Source organism: Arachis ipaensis, chromosome B6 (assembly GCF_059453495.1).
Source record: "Arachis ipaensis isolate K30076 ecotype BB chromosome B6, ASM5945349v1, whole genome shotgun sequence".
Taxonomy (NCBI): Eukaryota; Viridiplantae; Streptophyta; class Magnoliopsida; order Fabales; family Fabaceae; genus Arachis; species Arachis ipaensis.
In genome coordinates this window covers 27,039,466-27,057,310 of record NC_142441.1, presented here as the reverse complement: position 1 = coordinate 27,057,310, position 17,845 = coordinate 27,039,466, and the positions used below count along the sequence as shown (strand labels likewise).

Genomic DNA, 17,845 nt, shown 5'->3' with positions numbered 1-17,845 from the left:
GGGCTAGTTCGTTCGAACTCTTATTGTGTGTGCTTGAAAATAAGGTCGTAACCTTCAAGAGGCTACAAATAAGGCATACCCAAACTTTTCAATTTTTTGATACCTTAATTCAGGGCCTTGTAGGACTTTACTGGTGAAGTACACAGGATGTTGCCCGACCTAGTCTTCCCGTATTATAGCTGATGCTACAGCTTTGTCGACTACGAACAAATACAGGATGAGTTCTTCCCTAATTTTAGGTTGGGTCAGAATGGGAGGTTGGCTTAAAAACCTTTTGAACTCCTAGAATGCTTCTTCACACTCAAGAGTCCATTCGAACTGTCATCCTTTTCTTAGTAGAGAGAAGAGTGGTAGGAATCTTAATGCTGATATTGCCAAGAACCTGGAGAGAGCTGCAAGTCGGCCATTCAACTGCTGGACCCCCTTTAAGCAAATCGGGCTTTTCATTTCTAGGACTGCTTCGCACTTGTCGGGGTTGGCTTCAATCCCCCTTTGTGTAAGCATAAATCCCAAAAATTTTCCTGCCTCCACTGCGAATGTGCATTTTGCAGGATTAATGGTGTTGAAGACTTGTGAGAGGTCGGTCAAGAGGTCGGCCCCATCCTTGGTTTTCACTAGCATGTCGTCTACATAGACTTCCATTGAACTCCCAAGGTGAGGTGCAAACACCTTATTCATCAGCCTTTGATATGTGGCTCCTGAATTTTTTAACCCAAAAGGAATGACCACATAGCAATAGTTTGCTCTTAGCGTGATGAAAGATGTCTTTTCTTGATCCATCTTATACATCGAACTTTGATTATATCCTGAGTACGCATCCATAAACGACAAGTATTGATACCCCGAGCTGGAGTCTACTAAGGTATCAATGTTTGGAAGTGGATATGGGTCTTTAGGACACGCCTTGTTCAGGTCGGTGTAATCGATACACATCCTCCACTTGCCGTTTTGCTTTTTTACCAGCACCACATTTGCCAACCACGCCGGATATTTAACCTCTTTGATGAAGCCGGCTTCTAGGAGGGCTTATACTTGTTCTTCCACCACTTGGGCCCGTTCAGGTCCGAGCTTCCGTCTTCTTTGTTGAACAGGTCGCGATTTGGGGTACACTGATAGCTTATGCGACATAAGTTCGGGATCTATCCCTGGCATGTCGGAGGCTTTTCAGGCGAAGAGGTCGGAATTCTCTTGTAGGAGCTTTATAAGCTTCTACTTCAGCTCTTCTTTCAGGTTGGCTCCTATGTTGGTATTTTTTCTTCCTCTTCTCTGACCTGTATCTCTTCAGTTTTTCCCCGGGTTGTGGTTGCAACTCTTCTTTAGCTCTGATTCTTTCGAGCTCAATTGTGTACACCTCCTTACCCTTTCCTCTCAGGTTTAGGCTTTCATTATAACACTTTCTCGCCAATTTCTGATCTCCCTTAATGGTTGCAATTCCCTCTGGTGTTGGAAATTTCATACAAAGGTGGGGTGTAGATACCACTGCTCCAAGCCGATTTAGGGTTGTTCTGCCTATCAGGACATTGTAGGCTGAACCCACATCAACGACTATAAAGTCGATACTCAGAGTTTTGGACTTTTCCCCCTTTCCAAAAGTTGTGTGTAGGGGTATGAATCCCAGTGATTTTATTGGTGTATCCCCTAACCCATATAAGGTGTCAGGGTAAGCTCTTAATTCTTTTTCATCCAACCCCAGCTTATCAAATGCTAGTTTGAACAGGATATCGGCCGAGCTCCCCTGATCTACCAGGGTTCTGTGTAGATGGGCGTTGGCAAGGATCATAGTGATCACTACCGGATCGTCATGTCCAGGAATGATGCCTTGCCCGTCTTCTTTAGTGAAAGAGATTGTTGGAAGGTCGGGAGCTTCACCCCCGACCTGGTAGACTTCCTTCAGGTGTCTTTTTCGAGATGACTTTGTGAGACCACCTCCAGCAAATCCTCCTGAGATCATGTGTATATGTCTTTCCGGGGTCTGCGGCGGTGGGTCTCTTTGGTCCTCATCATCTCGCTTTCTCTTGCCATGCTGGTCCGACATTTCCATGAGATATCTGTCAAGTCGACCTTCTCTGACTAGCTTTTCTATCACATTTTTTAGGTCGTAACAATCATTTGTTGAGTGACCATATTTTATGGTACTCACAGTAGTCACTACGACTTTCCCCTTTTTGTTTTTGATGGGTCTAGGGGGAGGTAGTCTTTCAGTATGACAAATTTTCCTGTAGACATCAACTAGGGAAACTCGTAGAAGAGTATAGGAATGATACCTCCTGGGCCTTTCAGGGCCGACTTCCTATTTTTTCCTGGGTTCTCTTTCCTTCTCTTTTGATGAGTGAGGATGCCCAGGTCACCAGTTTGGCTCTTGCAGCCTGGCATTTTCCTCCATGTTGATGTGCTTTTCAGCTCTCTCCTGTACATCACTCAGGGAGGTCGGATGCCTTTTTGAGATGGACTGGGAGAAGGGGTCTTCTCGGAGTCCATTTACTAGGCCCATAATTACTACCTCTATGGGCAGGTCTTGAATTTCTAGACACGCTTTGTTGAACATTTCCATGTAGTCTCTTAAGGGTTCTCCGATCTCCTATTTTACTCCCAAGAAACTCAGTGTGTGCTTTACTTTGTCCTTCTGGATGGAGAATCGCATAAGGAACTTCCGCGAGAGGTTGTCGAAGCTGGTGACTGACCTTGAGGGGAGGCTATCGAACCACTTCATCACTGCTTTGGTTAAGGTCGTCGGAAAGGCCTTACAGCGAGTGGCATTAGAGGCGTCGGCTAGGTACATCCGACTTTTGAAATTTCTCAAGTGATGCTTGGGGTCGGTGGTCATATCATATAAGTCTATATCAGGGCTTTTGAAGTTCCTTGGAACCTTTGCCCTCATTATGTTCTCACTGAAGGGATCTTCCCCTCCTAAGGGTGAATCTTCTCGGTCGCTACGAGAGTTTCTACCTCGGAGAGCAGATTCTGATCTTGAGAGCTTTTCTTCAAGCTCTCTCTGTCGTTCGACCTCCCTTCTTAGGCTCCTCTCTGCCTCTCGCTGCCGTTCCAGCTCTTGCTCCAGCTATTCCAGCCGTCCCTGGTGGCCATGGAACAATCCCATGAAATCAGTTGCATGGGGTTGCCCTTCTTTGCCTGATTCATGTCCCTCGGAGAAGTTCCCCTTTGGGTCCTTTATCCCTGAGGTGCCTTCTTTGTTCTGGTTGGTCACCTCTTGGTGGGTGACAATCGCTCTGTCGTTATTGCCAGTGTCCTGATTCTCTTGCTCAGAATCAGATGCTATGTTTCCATCCTCGTTGAATTCGTCCACCACTACTGGTTAATTTCTCGGGTTCCCGGCAATGGCGCCAATGTTACGATGGGTAACTGGAGATTAGTGGGCTGGACTTGTAAGGTTAGCCCAAATGTCAGAAGGAGGTGGTTTCCGACTTGCTTTGCATCTGGGAGCCGCCGTCCGACTTGTGTGTATGAAGGAATGGGGAGTGGTACCTGCAAAGACACTTCGATGCCTAAGTCAGCAAGGGGGTAAGCAGGTTTAGAGAGTATTGGAACTTAGAGATACCTGAGGGGTGTCAGTGTATTTATAGTGGTGAACCAATAACTACCGTTGGAGTAGTTCCACCTTTTAAGGAGGATAACCATCCCTTTATCTTAGGGAAGTTGAGATATGGCTCCTGGAAGTGGGTTGAGAGATTTTAGGGGCAGTTACTTATTTGAATAAGCATTATCTGACAGCTGTCATTCGAATCCGACTTCTTTGAGGTGGAGTCTGTGTTGATTCCGACCGACCTCCTCTCAGTCGGAAGCGAAGGCCAATCTTTGGATTGGGCCTTTTGGTGTGCTTGGACCTAGGCCCGAGTGTTGGACATATTTAGAAAGGAGATAAATTTGAATTTAGGGTTTTTTTTTTTTTGTAATGGAAGAAGAAGAAGAAAAAGAAATGAAGAAGACTAATTCGTTGCGATACTGAGCTCCATTTAAGGGTTTGTTGTTGGCCAATAGGTTACTGCATTCACAAGGCAGGATTCGAACATCCAACACTTGATTAAGCGAACTAGTGAACTAACCACTAGATCAACCAAACTTGATTTGATCAGAAATAACTATTTACTCTTAACTAAGAGATGAAATTTGGTTTGTTTTGTCCAATTAAAAAATAGCAATTGTGAATAACATTTTTTTCTCTTAGTATTAAAAAATAGGCGGAGAATAATGCCCAAATGTCTGCAGACCATAGATATATGCAATATGTTGGAGCCCATATAGGCCCAGAAAATAGAAAGATATAAAGATTTGTGTTTTTGGTTAACCAAAAATAATTTACAATAAGAAATAGAATAATAAAACACAATAAAATATATCTCTTTTGTTTTATCATATGTATTAGACCATCTCTAATCTTAGATATTACAACATTACAAACTCACACACACTACACACTCACATATGTAACATTTAAAGATTTATATTCATTATTTAGTTTCAACTTTCAACTAAGTTTTGAATTTGGGTGCCAATGAGTTATAACTCAAATGGCATAGTTTTCCTATACTCATTTAAAAGGTTGCGGGTTCAAATCTCCTATCTTTGATAAAAAACAAAAAAAAAGTTTCGAATTTGGTACAATACCGTAAGAAGTACCAAGATTTACCACTAAGTAAAAATCTCAGCTGCAAATATATCTCTTTATCAACCTTATTTCATTGACTAGACTAGTTCATACATAAGTTCAATTATGTCATTACTTAGTTTAGCTGCTTCTAATTTCAGCTTGATCGGCAGCTATGAAAAGCTTATATAAATAACATTAAAACCCAACAATTCTGTGAGAAATGTTGGTCAAGGTAATGGCAAGTGACGAGCTAGGAAAAGGAAAAAAGAAAAGAAAGTTCACAACGTGAATATGAATAAATGTCTAATATACTCTAAGAAAAGTAGAAAGTGTAATATTTCTTAAAAAAAATGATGACCAGATTGGAGATACTAAACAAATTAATAAGTTTTAATTTTTATTTTTTTTATAAACTTACAAAAAAATTAATTAACTTGATTAGTATGCTATTTTTAACTGTTAATATAAAATATAATAAATCAAAAATTAAATTTTGTTTTCATTAACAAAAAAAACAGTACTAATATAATATACACTAAAGGTTTAAGAATGAGGCATCAATACATGGATACTGGCTATTGCGTATTTATTCACGCATTTATAAAGTTAGTGAAAAAGTTTAATTTCTTTTTGAATTTGAAATTGGGTCGATTTAGCTAAAAATTGACCATGGACGAGAAAGAATTCAAAATATTTTTAAAATACTGGTATTCTAATAGTTTTAGTTATTGATTTTAATTATAAAAATTATATAATATATATTAATTAAAATTAACGGTGATATTCTAAAAATGTCTGAAGATTTTCCTATAATATATAGGCATTTGTTTTCTTTCGCGATATTAATTTAATATATATGTCACATATATGTTTGCACTTTGGAATACGGATTAAAGCAACAGTAATATTGATATCTAATATCTTGGTACATATGTGGATATTTCGTTCTTATGTTTCTTCTATTTTTAACATCACAATTGGGATTGATATAAAATGTGGAATACTAGGGCCAACACTTTTGAATGTGAAAAAGGAGATAGTTGATTATTGATGATTCATATAAGTTCAACATTTTTTTTTAATCTACTAAACTCAAACTTAGGCTTATACTTAAAGGAACTAAAATATATCATTTTCACTATTTTGTGTTGGTATGCAAGTTTAGTTTTTGTTTTGAGTATATTATTAAATTTGAGTGTTACAATTTGTAGGATTTGTTTAGGCACTAATTTTAAAAAATATTTTTTTTAAATGATATTTTTTTAGAAGATTTTTTACAGAAGTAAGAATAATTTTATGTTTGGATATCTCATGTAAAAAAAATTTTTTATCTATCAATTATATTTGGATAAAATAAGATAAAAGTACTTTTTTGTTTATTTATTATGTGAAAAACATCTTTTTTTTAAAGAAAAAAAATCTTTTAAAAAAAATGTAAATTGTAACTTTTCAAAAAAGATGTTTTTTTTTTTATTTTTCTAGTGCTTTTACTTTTACTATTAAAAATTTACTAGACACAAAAAAAATCTTTTTTTATTAAAAAATATTTTTTTTTATTGATTTAATGGCGCCCAAACAAATACGTAAAGTGACTTGATATTCATAAAAATTTAGATTAGTTTGACAAAATAATTTAAAATAAGTAATTCGTTAGATAATTCATAATTTTGTTAAATTGACTCAATATTTAATGGGTATTAAATTAGTTTATATGTTTTATGGTTAAAATGAGGGTTATGCTATGGTGCTGAAACAAGATTTTTTCAACACCTACTGAAATGAGATGGTGATAAAGAGAGTTAGACACGTGTTAGTGTTGTTGTTGCAGGAGCAGACACAAACGCAGAGTAGCGCAGTGATACAGAAATTTTGTTGAAAGTATTAAGCAGTTGTTAATAGTTTAATGAAAATAACTTTTTTATTGGTTTTTGTTATCATTAGACATGGACATGCTGTTTTTATTTTATAGTTGGACCCAGTTATTTGAAAAATGAATCGTTGATAAAAAATTATTTTGGGCCATAATAATAATAATAATAATAATAATAATAATAATATTTGAATATGACATGATATTTAGAGCATGTAGTAGTTATTTGTAGTTTTGTATATAAAAATCAAATAGGATCATGATAATGTTATCATAGTAATAATGAATTAAAATTATAAATCCCAGTAAAATAAATAATAATTAAATCCTAAATCCTTCTATTATTTTATCTTTTTTTACAAATTTATTAAACCTTAAAACATAATTTTTTAATTAAGAAATTATTTTTATTATAAAAAATAAATCACATCATTTAAGCATATGTATGAAAGTATAAAATTAAATAAATAAAATTAATTAAAAAAATAATAAACAAATTGAGAAAAATATGTTCGAAAAATCATAAATCTTAGCTGCTAAATTCTAATCCCTAAATTCTCAACAACAAACTCTAAACCTTAACCCCCAATTCAAAATCCCTAAATCTTAACTCAAATCTTATACCATAAATTTTAAACTACAAATCTAAATAAAAAATACTAAATAAATAACCTTTAACCATAAATTGCTAATTCATAAATTCTAAAGCATAAATCACACTTTCTATTCTATTAACAATAAATATTAATTTCTTAACTCTAAATCCTAAATAATATCATACATAATAAAATATTAATAAAAATATTTTGTATCACTTTTTTAATTAAAAATACTAAAACTTTAATATTTATTGTATATAATCTTTTAAATTAAAAAATTTCTAGAAATTTAAAAAGAAAATTTATTTTTGCTAGTATTTTGTGATTTGATAATTTTAATATTCTCTTTTTTTATAAAAAATTAAAGAGCATAATAAATACAAAGTAATTAATGAGTCATTCAAAGTTTAAAAGAATAGTAAATTTTTAAGAAAATAAAACTAAAAAAAGAATATATAGGATTTAAAAACAACGATAATTCATATTAATAAATTGATTAAAGACTAAAATTATGTATATGTCCTGAATAAAAATTAGTTATATGTCTATTCTATGTTAATGTATGTTAGTCTATTCACATAATTTAATTTGTATGGCCAAAAAAAAAAAAGAATGCAATTTATGAAAATTATAGGTGTACATCTATAAATGATTTTATGACTACTAGCTAAACAATAGAAGAAGATTTTAGATTAACTTCAATATTATTTAATAAATCCTTTGAAACAAAATTATCCTCACATAAAAATTAGAAGCTCGTTTACTCATTACAATATTAGATTTGACATTTTGAAATATTAGGTTTTAGTAGAAATTTTTTAATTTAAAAGATTGTATACAATAAATATTAAAATTTTAGTATTTTTAATTAAAAAAGTGATATAAAATATATTTATTAATATTTTACTATGTATGATATTATTTAGAATTTAGGGTTAAGAAATTAGTGTTTATTGTTGATAAAATAGAAAGTGTGATTTATAATTTTGAATTTATGGGTTAGCATTTATAGTTAAAGGTTATTTATTTAGTATTTTTTATTTAGGTTTGTAATTTAGTGTTTATGGTATAAAATTTGAGTCAGGATTTAGAGATTTTGGATTGAGGGTTAAGATTTAGAGTTTGTTGTCGAAAATTTAGGGAGTTTAGGATTTAGCAGCTAGAGTTTATAATTTTTCGAACATATTTTTTTTAATTTGTTTATTATTTTTTATTAACTTTCTTTATTTCATTTTAGACTTTTATATATATGTTTAAATTATGTGATTTATCTTTTATAATAAAGATAATTTCTTAATTAGTAAGATTTAATGAATTTGTAAAAAAAAAGATAAAATAATAGAAGAATTTAAGATTTTATTATTATTATTATTATTATTATTATTATTATTATTATTATTATTATTATTATTATTATTATTATTATTTATTTTACTGGGATTTATAATTTTAATTCATTATTACTATGATAGCATTATCGTGGTCCTATTTAATTTTTATGTACAAAACTACAAATAACTACTACATGCTCTAAATATCATGCTATATCCAAATATTATTATTATTATTATTATTATTATTATTATTATTATTATTATTATTATTATTATTATTGATCAATGGTTCACTTTTGGAATAACTTGGTCCAACTACAAAATGAAAATAGCATGTCCATGTCCAATGATAACAAAAACCAATAAAAAAGGTTATCTTTATTTAATTATTAATAACTACTTAATATTTCCAATACAACTCCTGCTACTACTGCTGTTCTGTAATTTGTGTCTCCTCCTGCAATAATAATACTAATACGTGTCCAACTCTCCTTGTCACCACCTCATTTCAGTAGGTGTTAAAAAAATTTTGTTTCAGCACCGTAGCACTCGCCTTAAAATGATTGACGTCAATTTTTTTTTCTTTTATATTTACAAATTCAAACAAGACAATTTTCCACTACGATCCATTGTTTAGATTCCATGCAAGGAAATATAACATGCAAAAGCAAAAGCAGAAAGCTTCTTGTATTCTATCCAAATCACTCTGATTCATATCTTCCTTTTTTGACAGAGAAGTGACAAGTGATGAAAGAAAATAGCAGTCCCTTTCAAGAATCATGCTTAGCCTGTGGTTTAGGATCTCAGGGATGCTCTCAACTTAATTATTCTCTATGCATAAACTAAACAGACCTTATCTTATTATTATTATTCAAAGTCTTAGCAGCAGCTGTCACGGGATTTTTGGGCTATGCTTTCAGTTATTATTATTATTATTATTATTATTATTGAGTGATTTTGGATTCTAGCATAGTTAGAAATTGTAGAGAGAAATTGCCATTTGCTATTAACAAATAACAACTGCCACCACTCAGGAATATTCTCCAACTTTTTTTTTTCTCATTTTGACAAATGCTTTTTTGTCATTACCCTTTCACATTTTGGAGAAAAAAAGGTTTGTCTCCTTTGATTCAGGTTTTCAGACTTTTATTATTGGCAGCCTCGTAAGTCATATATGATGTAAGAATCTTTATTCTCTGATTTTTTTTCTTTATTTTATTTTTTGTTAATAATATTTGATTATGTTCCAGGAGTTGGTGTGCTATGTGGATATAACTATGACAAGTGAACCAACTCTATAACCTGATTGATTATTAATCAGACTTTGATTAATTAATTGTTTTATTTGTAATTATTTTTCATGGAATGTTTTATGCAGTATTAGCTAGCTTGCCAACCAGAACTTTGCACATGTTGAGTCATGAGTGTGTCATGCATATAGTATTCAATTCAGTTGTTGAGCTTGCATATGCATCTTTTATAGGATTTGATTTCTATGTATTGTTAGTATAAGAAGAAAAATTGTTACAATGTTATGCAGACATTTATTTATGCATTACCATATACTTATATGATTATATCCACAAAAACGTGGGTTTTGTTTTTTTGAGAAGGCTTTAGTTCTGGCTCATGTAAAACTGAATAACCCCTTTATTGAAAACAAAACAAACATTACGTTATAATATATATATTGAAAAATAAAAGTATTTAGTTTAAAGGGGATACTTGTTTTGAACTTTAGCATAGTTGTTGGACCACAAAGCTTTTTTCTTAATATACGTGACACTCCATGTGTGTAGTAGGAGAATATTATTACATTGAATGTACAATAATACAGTTGAGTAAAAGTATAGTTACAATATGTTGAATTGCGCAATCATTAGTCTTATTTTATAAGAAAAGCTTCTACTAAGATTTGGAACCACAAAGTTTCTTGTGATATTTGTTAGGAAGAAAACACAAAATTTAGAGAACAAGTATATGCTATGGGTTTTTATATCTAAAAAAGTTCAAGTTAGAATGAAGAACATGAAACCGTTATTGTTGATGGCTATTGGCAATCCATTGCTAAAGGGAAGAGACAAAAGGAAACAAGGAAAAGGGATTTGAACTGTGATTCTCTTTTGGGGGATGTGGTGGGGGGTCCATTTTCCATGCAGAGTAGTAATGTTGATGCAGCCTAAAAGCTACACAACTATGGCTACATTTGGACCTGCTGTGACAGGTTGATCATTCATGATGATTGAATTGAGTGCTCAAATACAAGCATGTATTGTTGCCATCTTTAACTGTCACAAACTTTAATTAGAAAATTCACACTTATTGCAATCTATGTGTAGCTTGTATCAATACATACTTACAGAAGTTCTATTGAGTTTGATTCTTTACTAGGGTTGCCATTTCCAAAACCTGGATTTCCTTTTCTGGGTGAAGCTTTAAGTGTTGATGGCATTTCTCCATTGTCACAATCACAATAACAAACTTCTGACCTATTGAAATTTTAGCTACTCACTTTTAGGAATTCATGTAGTAGATGTTATTCTCACTTTCCCAAAAAAAGAAGAGGGAGGACATAAATGTTCAATAGTCACCTAAAAACAAGCACCTAACACTTCAATGAGAAAATCACTCTACACTGGAAAGTAATAAGTTTGTTATAAACCATTAATCACTGTTATACCTTGTATTCTCTATCTGGCAAACGCATAGGTAAAGCTATTTATTAGAGTCACTGATATAACATAACTACAAATTGAAACAATTTTAGGTAGCATTTAATAGATTAGGTAAGTAGGGTCATTGGTTGATAATCAAATACAGCAATAATAGTGTTACAATATTTGGAGGAAAAAAAGAAGAAAAAAAAAAAAGAGAGAACAAGCCAACCAAGAAGCCATTCAAGCCCTGCCTGTCAAATCAAGCACAGCATCCTCCACAAGTTCTTCCAGCAACTTCCCCTCTACCACCTTAACCAAAATATCCATCTCCAGACCCATAAGCTCAACCCACTCATTCCCCACAACCTCTTTTCTGACAACACTCTCCACAACCAGGCTGTTACTGTCCCCACAGTCACCCCAAAGAGACCTCATCCCACCAGATATTAAATCCTTCATCTGGGCCACAATGAGGTCCACCAATGGAGGAGTTGCACCCTCCAGGACTGGGAACATGCAGCGACTATTCCCACCCCACAACCTTAAGTACTTCTCCGATCCATAACCAGTAATCTCCATTAGGGTTACATTGACACAATCAAATACTAGCTTCTGGTTGGATCTCCTCTGCCTTCGCCGGGCTTCGGGGAGAGGCTGAGACTCCTTGTCATCCGGATTGGAGTAGTTATCCCTCAATGATGGATCCAAAGCACTGTCAAGGGAATGCCATCTTGGGTAAAATGAGTCAGACTGCACTTGATCGTCAAGTCCAGCTGCCAATAGTAGTTTATCAACGAGAACAAACCAATCTTGTTCCTCCACCTTGGTGTCTAGGGAGACCAATGATGGTTTTAACGGATAGGGACTTGCTACCTCTGCACAAGAGTCATCCCATGACAGGGTCCGAGCTATTGATTCTATGGGTGGTGATTTATCAATTAAATTAGACTTCATAAGCAGCCGTGATCCTATACAAGTAATACAAGAAATGACAGTCAGTAAATGAACCAATAACGATGACAAAGATTATCAAATAAGAACTTCCTGAAACAGCAAGATAGCAGCAGCCAGAGAAAGGTCTAAGCCTTACCCAGCTGACCACCCTTCATACAGTCTAAGGATCCATGAGCTGCATTCTCATCTTCAAAAGGAGGTTCTAAAACTGAGATTGGACTAGGCTGATCCTGGTTTTCTGTTGATGTCCCAGGCACTGTGGACTTTGATACAAACAAAACAGTATTCAGAATCTTGCACTATATTGCATTACCAATTTCCAGTACAGATAAAAAGGGATTTCACTGATATGAACCCAAAACATTTGGCATTCAGTTTAATATTTAATAAACTGTGATATCAAAAAACCAAAGTGATTGTGCTTTGCTGTACTAGTTCTAGGCTCATTTATATAATCAAGTATCCAATAATGTTCACACCAGGTATAATTCCTAATTCAATTCTTTCATTATTCAAAGTATTACAGAAAATCCCAAACTGTAGTCAAGTACAATGGTTTGGCTTAATACTTGCCAGGCTGCTTATCATATCATCTAACTTTCTTAACTGTATAGCATGCAACCTACAACTTTGTAAATGCAAGCATATCTACAGTAGCAGAACTTTCCAGGGTTTCCATTACAAATCAATCATTAAGGAACACACATAAGAAACCAAACTTTAAGGACTTTTTGTGATCTTGCAAACCAAGAACCTCGTACTGGTTTTTATATAATTAAAAAGATAAAACACATTTTTTTTAAAAAAAAAATATAGCATTAAAATCCAACATCCTTGAGTTTAGATTGAGCAATATGTAAACTTAAGCAGAAATTGCATAATGTGTCACAAAAGATGTAGATTTCAAATGCAGAATAACAGTATTTATTACCTCGAGAGATATTACACCTTGTCCATCAGAGTCTGAATGTGATTTTCCGGATGATTCATATACAGCTGGAAGAGAACACTCTGCAAAGGCACCGCTGTTGAAGCTTTGAGACTCACCATCTCTAACTCCACGTGAATTTACTGGAGATACTGACGTATCAGTTAGAGTTGACTGAGATTCCTCTTTGGATTGAGATAGAAAAGACTTCTCCTTGGTTGATTTCTTATTTCTTGAGAAAAAGAAATTTGTAACTTTCCCTTTAAATGATGATTTCATACTCTTTGACTTTGTCAACTCCTTGGAGACATGTGCTTTTCTAGTATCATGATCACAAACTTCAGTGCTGGGCCCAGTTTCATAGACAGTGGAAGATACAGGGACAGATTTTGACCTAGGAAGATTCTTAGGAGATCCATCCATGCATATTTCTTCACTAATATTACGACTGCAAGAAATAGAGTTGCTAGGTTCTTGGTCTTTGTTAATATCCTCAACCTCAGATATTATAACTTTCTTCATATCTGAAAGAGCGAGCATCTCACCTAATGTAGAGCTTCTCCGAAGATGTCTCTGCTCTTGTGTACCTTTAGTTGATGCCATCATGGCCCATCTTTCAGAAAGTCGTTTCTTGGCCTCTCGGCAAACAGATGACTCAGGAGAACAGGAAGCACGACTGAAGGATGATGAAGAAAAAGGGCTGCCACAGCGATTGATGTAATCCCAAGAATGCCTTGGAGATGGTGACATAAGTTCCAAATCACTCAAATTTCCTGCAGCATACTCATTATCTGATTTGTAAAATGAACTTTCATCTCCGATATATCCATTGGAAAATACTGAAGAATGCAATGTTTCATCTCTTTGATGGCTCCTCAGGCTTTCAGGTATTTGCTGTGCGATTTCGCTTGCATTTGTTGTTTGCTCTAGTGCATCACAATCTTCAAGACCGTGATATAAACTTCCAGTGTGCAGATTCCGAGGAGATGAAGTTGTCGGAGAAAGAACAGCCTTAATCTCATGAGTCTTCCCAGAGCTAGGTTTCAATACCACTATTCGAGTAGGTTGAACCGGGAAATCATCAACTTTCTGGCTGGCTGGAGAATACACAGGACTAGTTTTCTCCCAAGCAGCTGCTTGGCCAATATTTGTTGGTTTCTTAACATATTTATCATTCTTGCCCTTGGCACAGGGTTTTTCACGGTCAACCATCTTCGACGGTTTAAGAACAGTAATACGCTTAGTCTCAGCAATCGGAGTAGACTGAAGCTCATAAAGATTTTGAGAATCCAATAACCGGATTAGTAGGTCATTATTGGAGCTTAAAACTTCCAAGGCTTCATCAAACTCCTTGGACTGGCGCAGTCTCTCATCTGTAGAGAGACGTTTTGCTTCTATAAATTTCTGACGTATGAACGCCATTTTTTTTGCACTAACATCTTCAGTCCACTTTTCTCCGTTTGGCATCGTGTCTCTTACATTGTTCATTCTCTGTGATTGAAGCCATATTTCATAAATATCTCTGTAAGCAATCTGTTCTGTGCTCGGATGACCTTCATGAAGCATTTCCTTGTCCATAAATCTATCTTCCAGCTGCCAGTGTCTGAATGGTGTTCCTGAATGACCATGCATATGTTGAGAATAATCTCCTCTGTAGCTTCTCTCCATGGCCAAATTAGGCTCTCCCCGTGGGAGGGCTTCAAGCCCCATTAATTTGGCAACTACATTAGGTGGATTATGCTTGGAAACAATTTCTTTGGACATCTCTTGGTCTATGAGCATCTTGATGGGTGTTCCATTGATTCTCTTCTGTGAAGATCCTCTCATAGAGTCTGAAACCATCTGTAAAGTTCATGATAAGACTTAAAAAACAATAAAATGATTAAAAAACAAAGTGTCTAGTGAACCAATAGAACAAACAAAAATTCTTGACATAATCATCTTGTTAATCTTTCCTTTACCCAAATAATATTGAATGATAATGAAGGACTAGAGTCTCAAAATTACCAGCTTATCCTCTAATTGATCACCAAAAGAAGGATTGGTGATCCTTGCCACATCTGATTGACTTCTCAAAAGTGAAGAAGCTGCAAGTCAGGTATAATTTAGTGAGAAGGGATGAAATACCAACTCAGCAACATTTCGAGAGCACAATTTATAAGTACAATGACTTATTTATTCTTAGCTAGCTTCAAGATAGATAATAAACAGCTGACAATTCAAACTAATTACATGTAGAAACAGACAAATCACCAAGAGAGAGGTGTTCGTCGAGACAAAGTCAACAAAAAACCCAAAATAAATTAGCGACAAAACAGGGAAATACACTCAAACTACAAATTATAAATCATCAACCTAAACTAACCAATCCACCAAACGCCAAAACTAAGATCAACAAGAGGAGGAACTAAGTTTAAAATAACCACCATCCGCTAGAATCAGAGTTTCAATCATTGTCTAGGCAAGAAGATCATCTAAATAAACAAATAATCCAGCAATCAGCAATAATTAAAGCATTGACTTTGGGCTGTTAAAAAAAGGGGGTAATATGAAGATTTAAAGGGGTAAAACAAGGAGGGTCAAGGAAATCACCATCATGATGTGGCTTATCAGTGAGTAACCTATTTCCAGAAACCCCAGCAGTCAAATCAAAGAGGTTGACCATTCTTCCCAGGCAGCCAGGGAAAGGTTTCTCAACATTGTGAACTCTTCTGTTCTGAACCCCATTCATTTCAACAGCTGCACAAACGCAATTACATGAACATCTGAGTTGATTTTTTGGGAGGATCTGTAACAAAATTGCACATTAAAAAAATTAAAATTAAAAAAAGGCAAGATCTAAGAAAGTAAACAAAACACAATTGCAATTAACACATGGAAGAAATCAAGGTTTAAGTTATACTCAGAAAAGGCAGCTGAAAACATACGTTTGAGAATGAAATTCCAATGTGGAACCTCAGTTGTTACATTTACTCACGAGAGAGAGAGAGAGCAAAAACGGGGGGGAACGCAAGAACAAGATATTTGAGCGAATTCAGAGGGAATAATGAAAGGATAAGAAATCAAATCAAGTAAAGTCATGCGTCAGCATAACACAAGACAGAAGTGAAAAACATTGGTCCAAGTTCAGATTCGGAAGAGGAAAAGAAGAGAAGAGAAGAGGAACAACACAGAACAAAATGCTCCAAAAATAAAAACTCGCTCTCTCTTTCTCTTTCTCTCTGTATTGCCAGTGGTTAGGGTCCCGAAAAAGCGAAACGACAGTCGTTTGGAATTCCAAACACAACTGCAGCACAAAAAAAGAAGACAAGGACGAAAGCGGAATCTCAATTGAAATAAAAAGCAGCTGCAGAGAGAAAGAGAAAAGGATAAATTAAAAATCTGAGAAAAAAGAAAAAGAAGAAAGAGGGATGACTGAATGGCGAGATCGAGGGATTGACAACAAAAAACGAAGAAAGCGAAAGGCGCGTGAGTGTGGTGGTGGCAACAGACCTGGCGGTGAGTATCGAAGCTATGCCAACGATGACATCGAGCGGCGGCAGCGGTGGGATCTGACGTGGCAGTGGGGGAGCGGGGCGGAAGAAGAGAAGTGATGAAGACAACGGCGAGTGCGTGATTGCGTTTCTCTCTCTCTCTTGGGTGTGTGGGTTTGAGTTATTGGGCTGGCTGCTGTTTGCACCGACTCTCTTTGTCGGATTCCAAAGTGTCTATTCTCATTATTTCATTCTCTTGTTCCTCCTCCTCTTCTTCTTCTTCTAAACTTCCATTCATATATCAGGTTTTTGGATTAACGGCCATAAACTATTCATACACACAGTTAATCACTTATTACTAATTTACTCTCCAAATTACACCCTTTACATACTTTATATAAATTATAGGTAGATAAATAGGTTAATCAAAAAAGAAAAGATAAATAGCTAAACATATTTATCTACCTATTATCCATGTGTTCCTTTATTGTTTCTCAATAAATTCTCAATAAAAAAGTGCGTTTTTTTTACCTTTTGTGGCGTCAAAGTAATCACTGGATTAAATTTCAAGATTTACTAACACTAGAAATTTTTCAACTACTCAGTCAAGTGGTTTGTGATGTAAGAAGATATATATATATTTTTTAAACCAATATACACTAACATTTTTTAATTTATTCAATTTTATCATATGATATATATAAAAAATAATTTTGTAAAATATTTTATACATTCATAAAATTACATCTTTTTCTATTAATATAAAAGATAATTATTTTATTGAGATGTTATTACGTAATATACATATGTAAAATTATTTTATAGAATACATTTGTTCATATCCTAGTCTAAAATTTTTAAAAGGTCCTAAAATAAATAAAGTCTAGTTAAAAGATCCAACTCAATCAACTCATACTCGACCTCCTAAAGGTCGAAAACGGCGACAAGAGTCTCGCTCTACTTATTCAAATAAGTAATCAATTCTTAAGATATCTTCTACTCATCTAAAAAGGATATTTCAACGACTTTCTTAGAAAAAGGGAACGGGCATCCACCATCAAAGGTGGAATTACTAATTCAAGAGCCAATCTATTAAAAACTTTCTTTAAACCCTTATTAACTTAAGTATCGGAATCATTTGCTAGTATCACTCTCCACCTCCTCATAAAGAACTCAAACGACGACACCTCAGTACTAATAGAAGTTGAACGCTGCCCCAAAAAAGAGTTTGGACTTCATATTAAGGCCAAAAGCAATTTAATTTCAGATAATTTCCATAACAACATCAAAATTAAATTTTATATATAAATCTATTTTTATTTTTTTATATTTTTTTCCTTTCCTACGGAAAATGAAACGAAGGAATATTTGAATTCGCAAATAAAACTATTATATATAAAACAAAAAATAGCTATTAAATTAAC

General features: G+C 34.3%; 1 protein-coding gene across 3 annotated transcripts; it reads right to left on the bottom strand.

Moving 5' to 3' along the window:
- Positions 1–11,161: 11,161 nt before the first annotated feature.
- On the bottom strand, positions 11,162–16,848 carry LOC107647988 (uncharacterized). Of its 3 annotated transcripts, XM_021104312.2 has the most exons (7): positions 16,441–16,692; positions 15,876–16,294; positions 15,541–15,736; positions 14,956–15,035; positions 12,952–14,790; positions 12,157–12,283; positions 11,162–12,034 (listed from the first exon to the last, which is right to left on the bottom strand). In XM_021104312.2, the coding sequence occupies exons 3-7, from the start codon at positions 15,677–15,679 to the stop codon at positions 11,307–11,309; spliced, it is 2,913 nt and encodes a 970-aa protein (XP_020959971.1). In that variant the 5' UTR covers positions 15,680–15,736; positions 15,876–16,294; positions 16,441–16,692; the 3' UTR covers positions 11,162–11,306. The 3 variants fall into 3 exon arrangements, with proteins under 3 accessions (XP_020959971.1, XP_016207505.1, XP_016207508.1); XM_016352019.3 differs by lacking the exon at positions 15,876–16,294 and having other exon boundaries at positions 16,441–16,848; XM_016352022.3 differs by lacking the exon at positions 15,876–16,294 and having other exon boundaries at positions 15,541–15,687; positions 16,441–16,809.
- Between the last annotated feature and the right edge of the window lie 997 nt (positions 16,849–17,845).

Bases quoted from the DNA above. Each gene is read 5' to 3' on its own strand.
- LOC107647988 (XM_016352019.3), bottom strand. From the start codon at position 15,679: ATGAATGGGGTTCAGAACAGAAGAGTTCACAATGTTGAGAAACCTTTC. The intron at 15,036-15,540 runs GTGATTTCCTTG...CCTGACTTGCAG, and splicing joins TGATAAGCCACATCATGATG to CTTCTTCACTTTTGAGAAGT. The intron at 14,791-14,955 runs GTAATTTTGAGA...TGAACTTTACAG, and splicing joins ATCAATTAGAGGATAAGCTG to ATGGTTTCAGACTCTATGAG.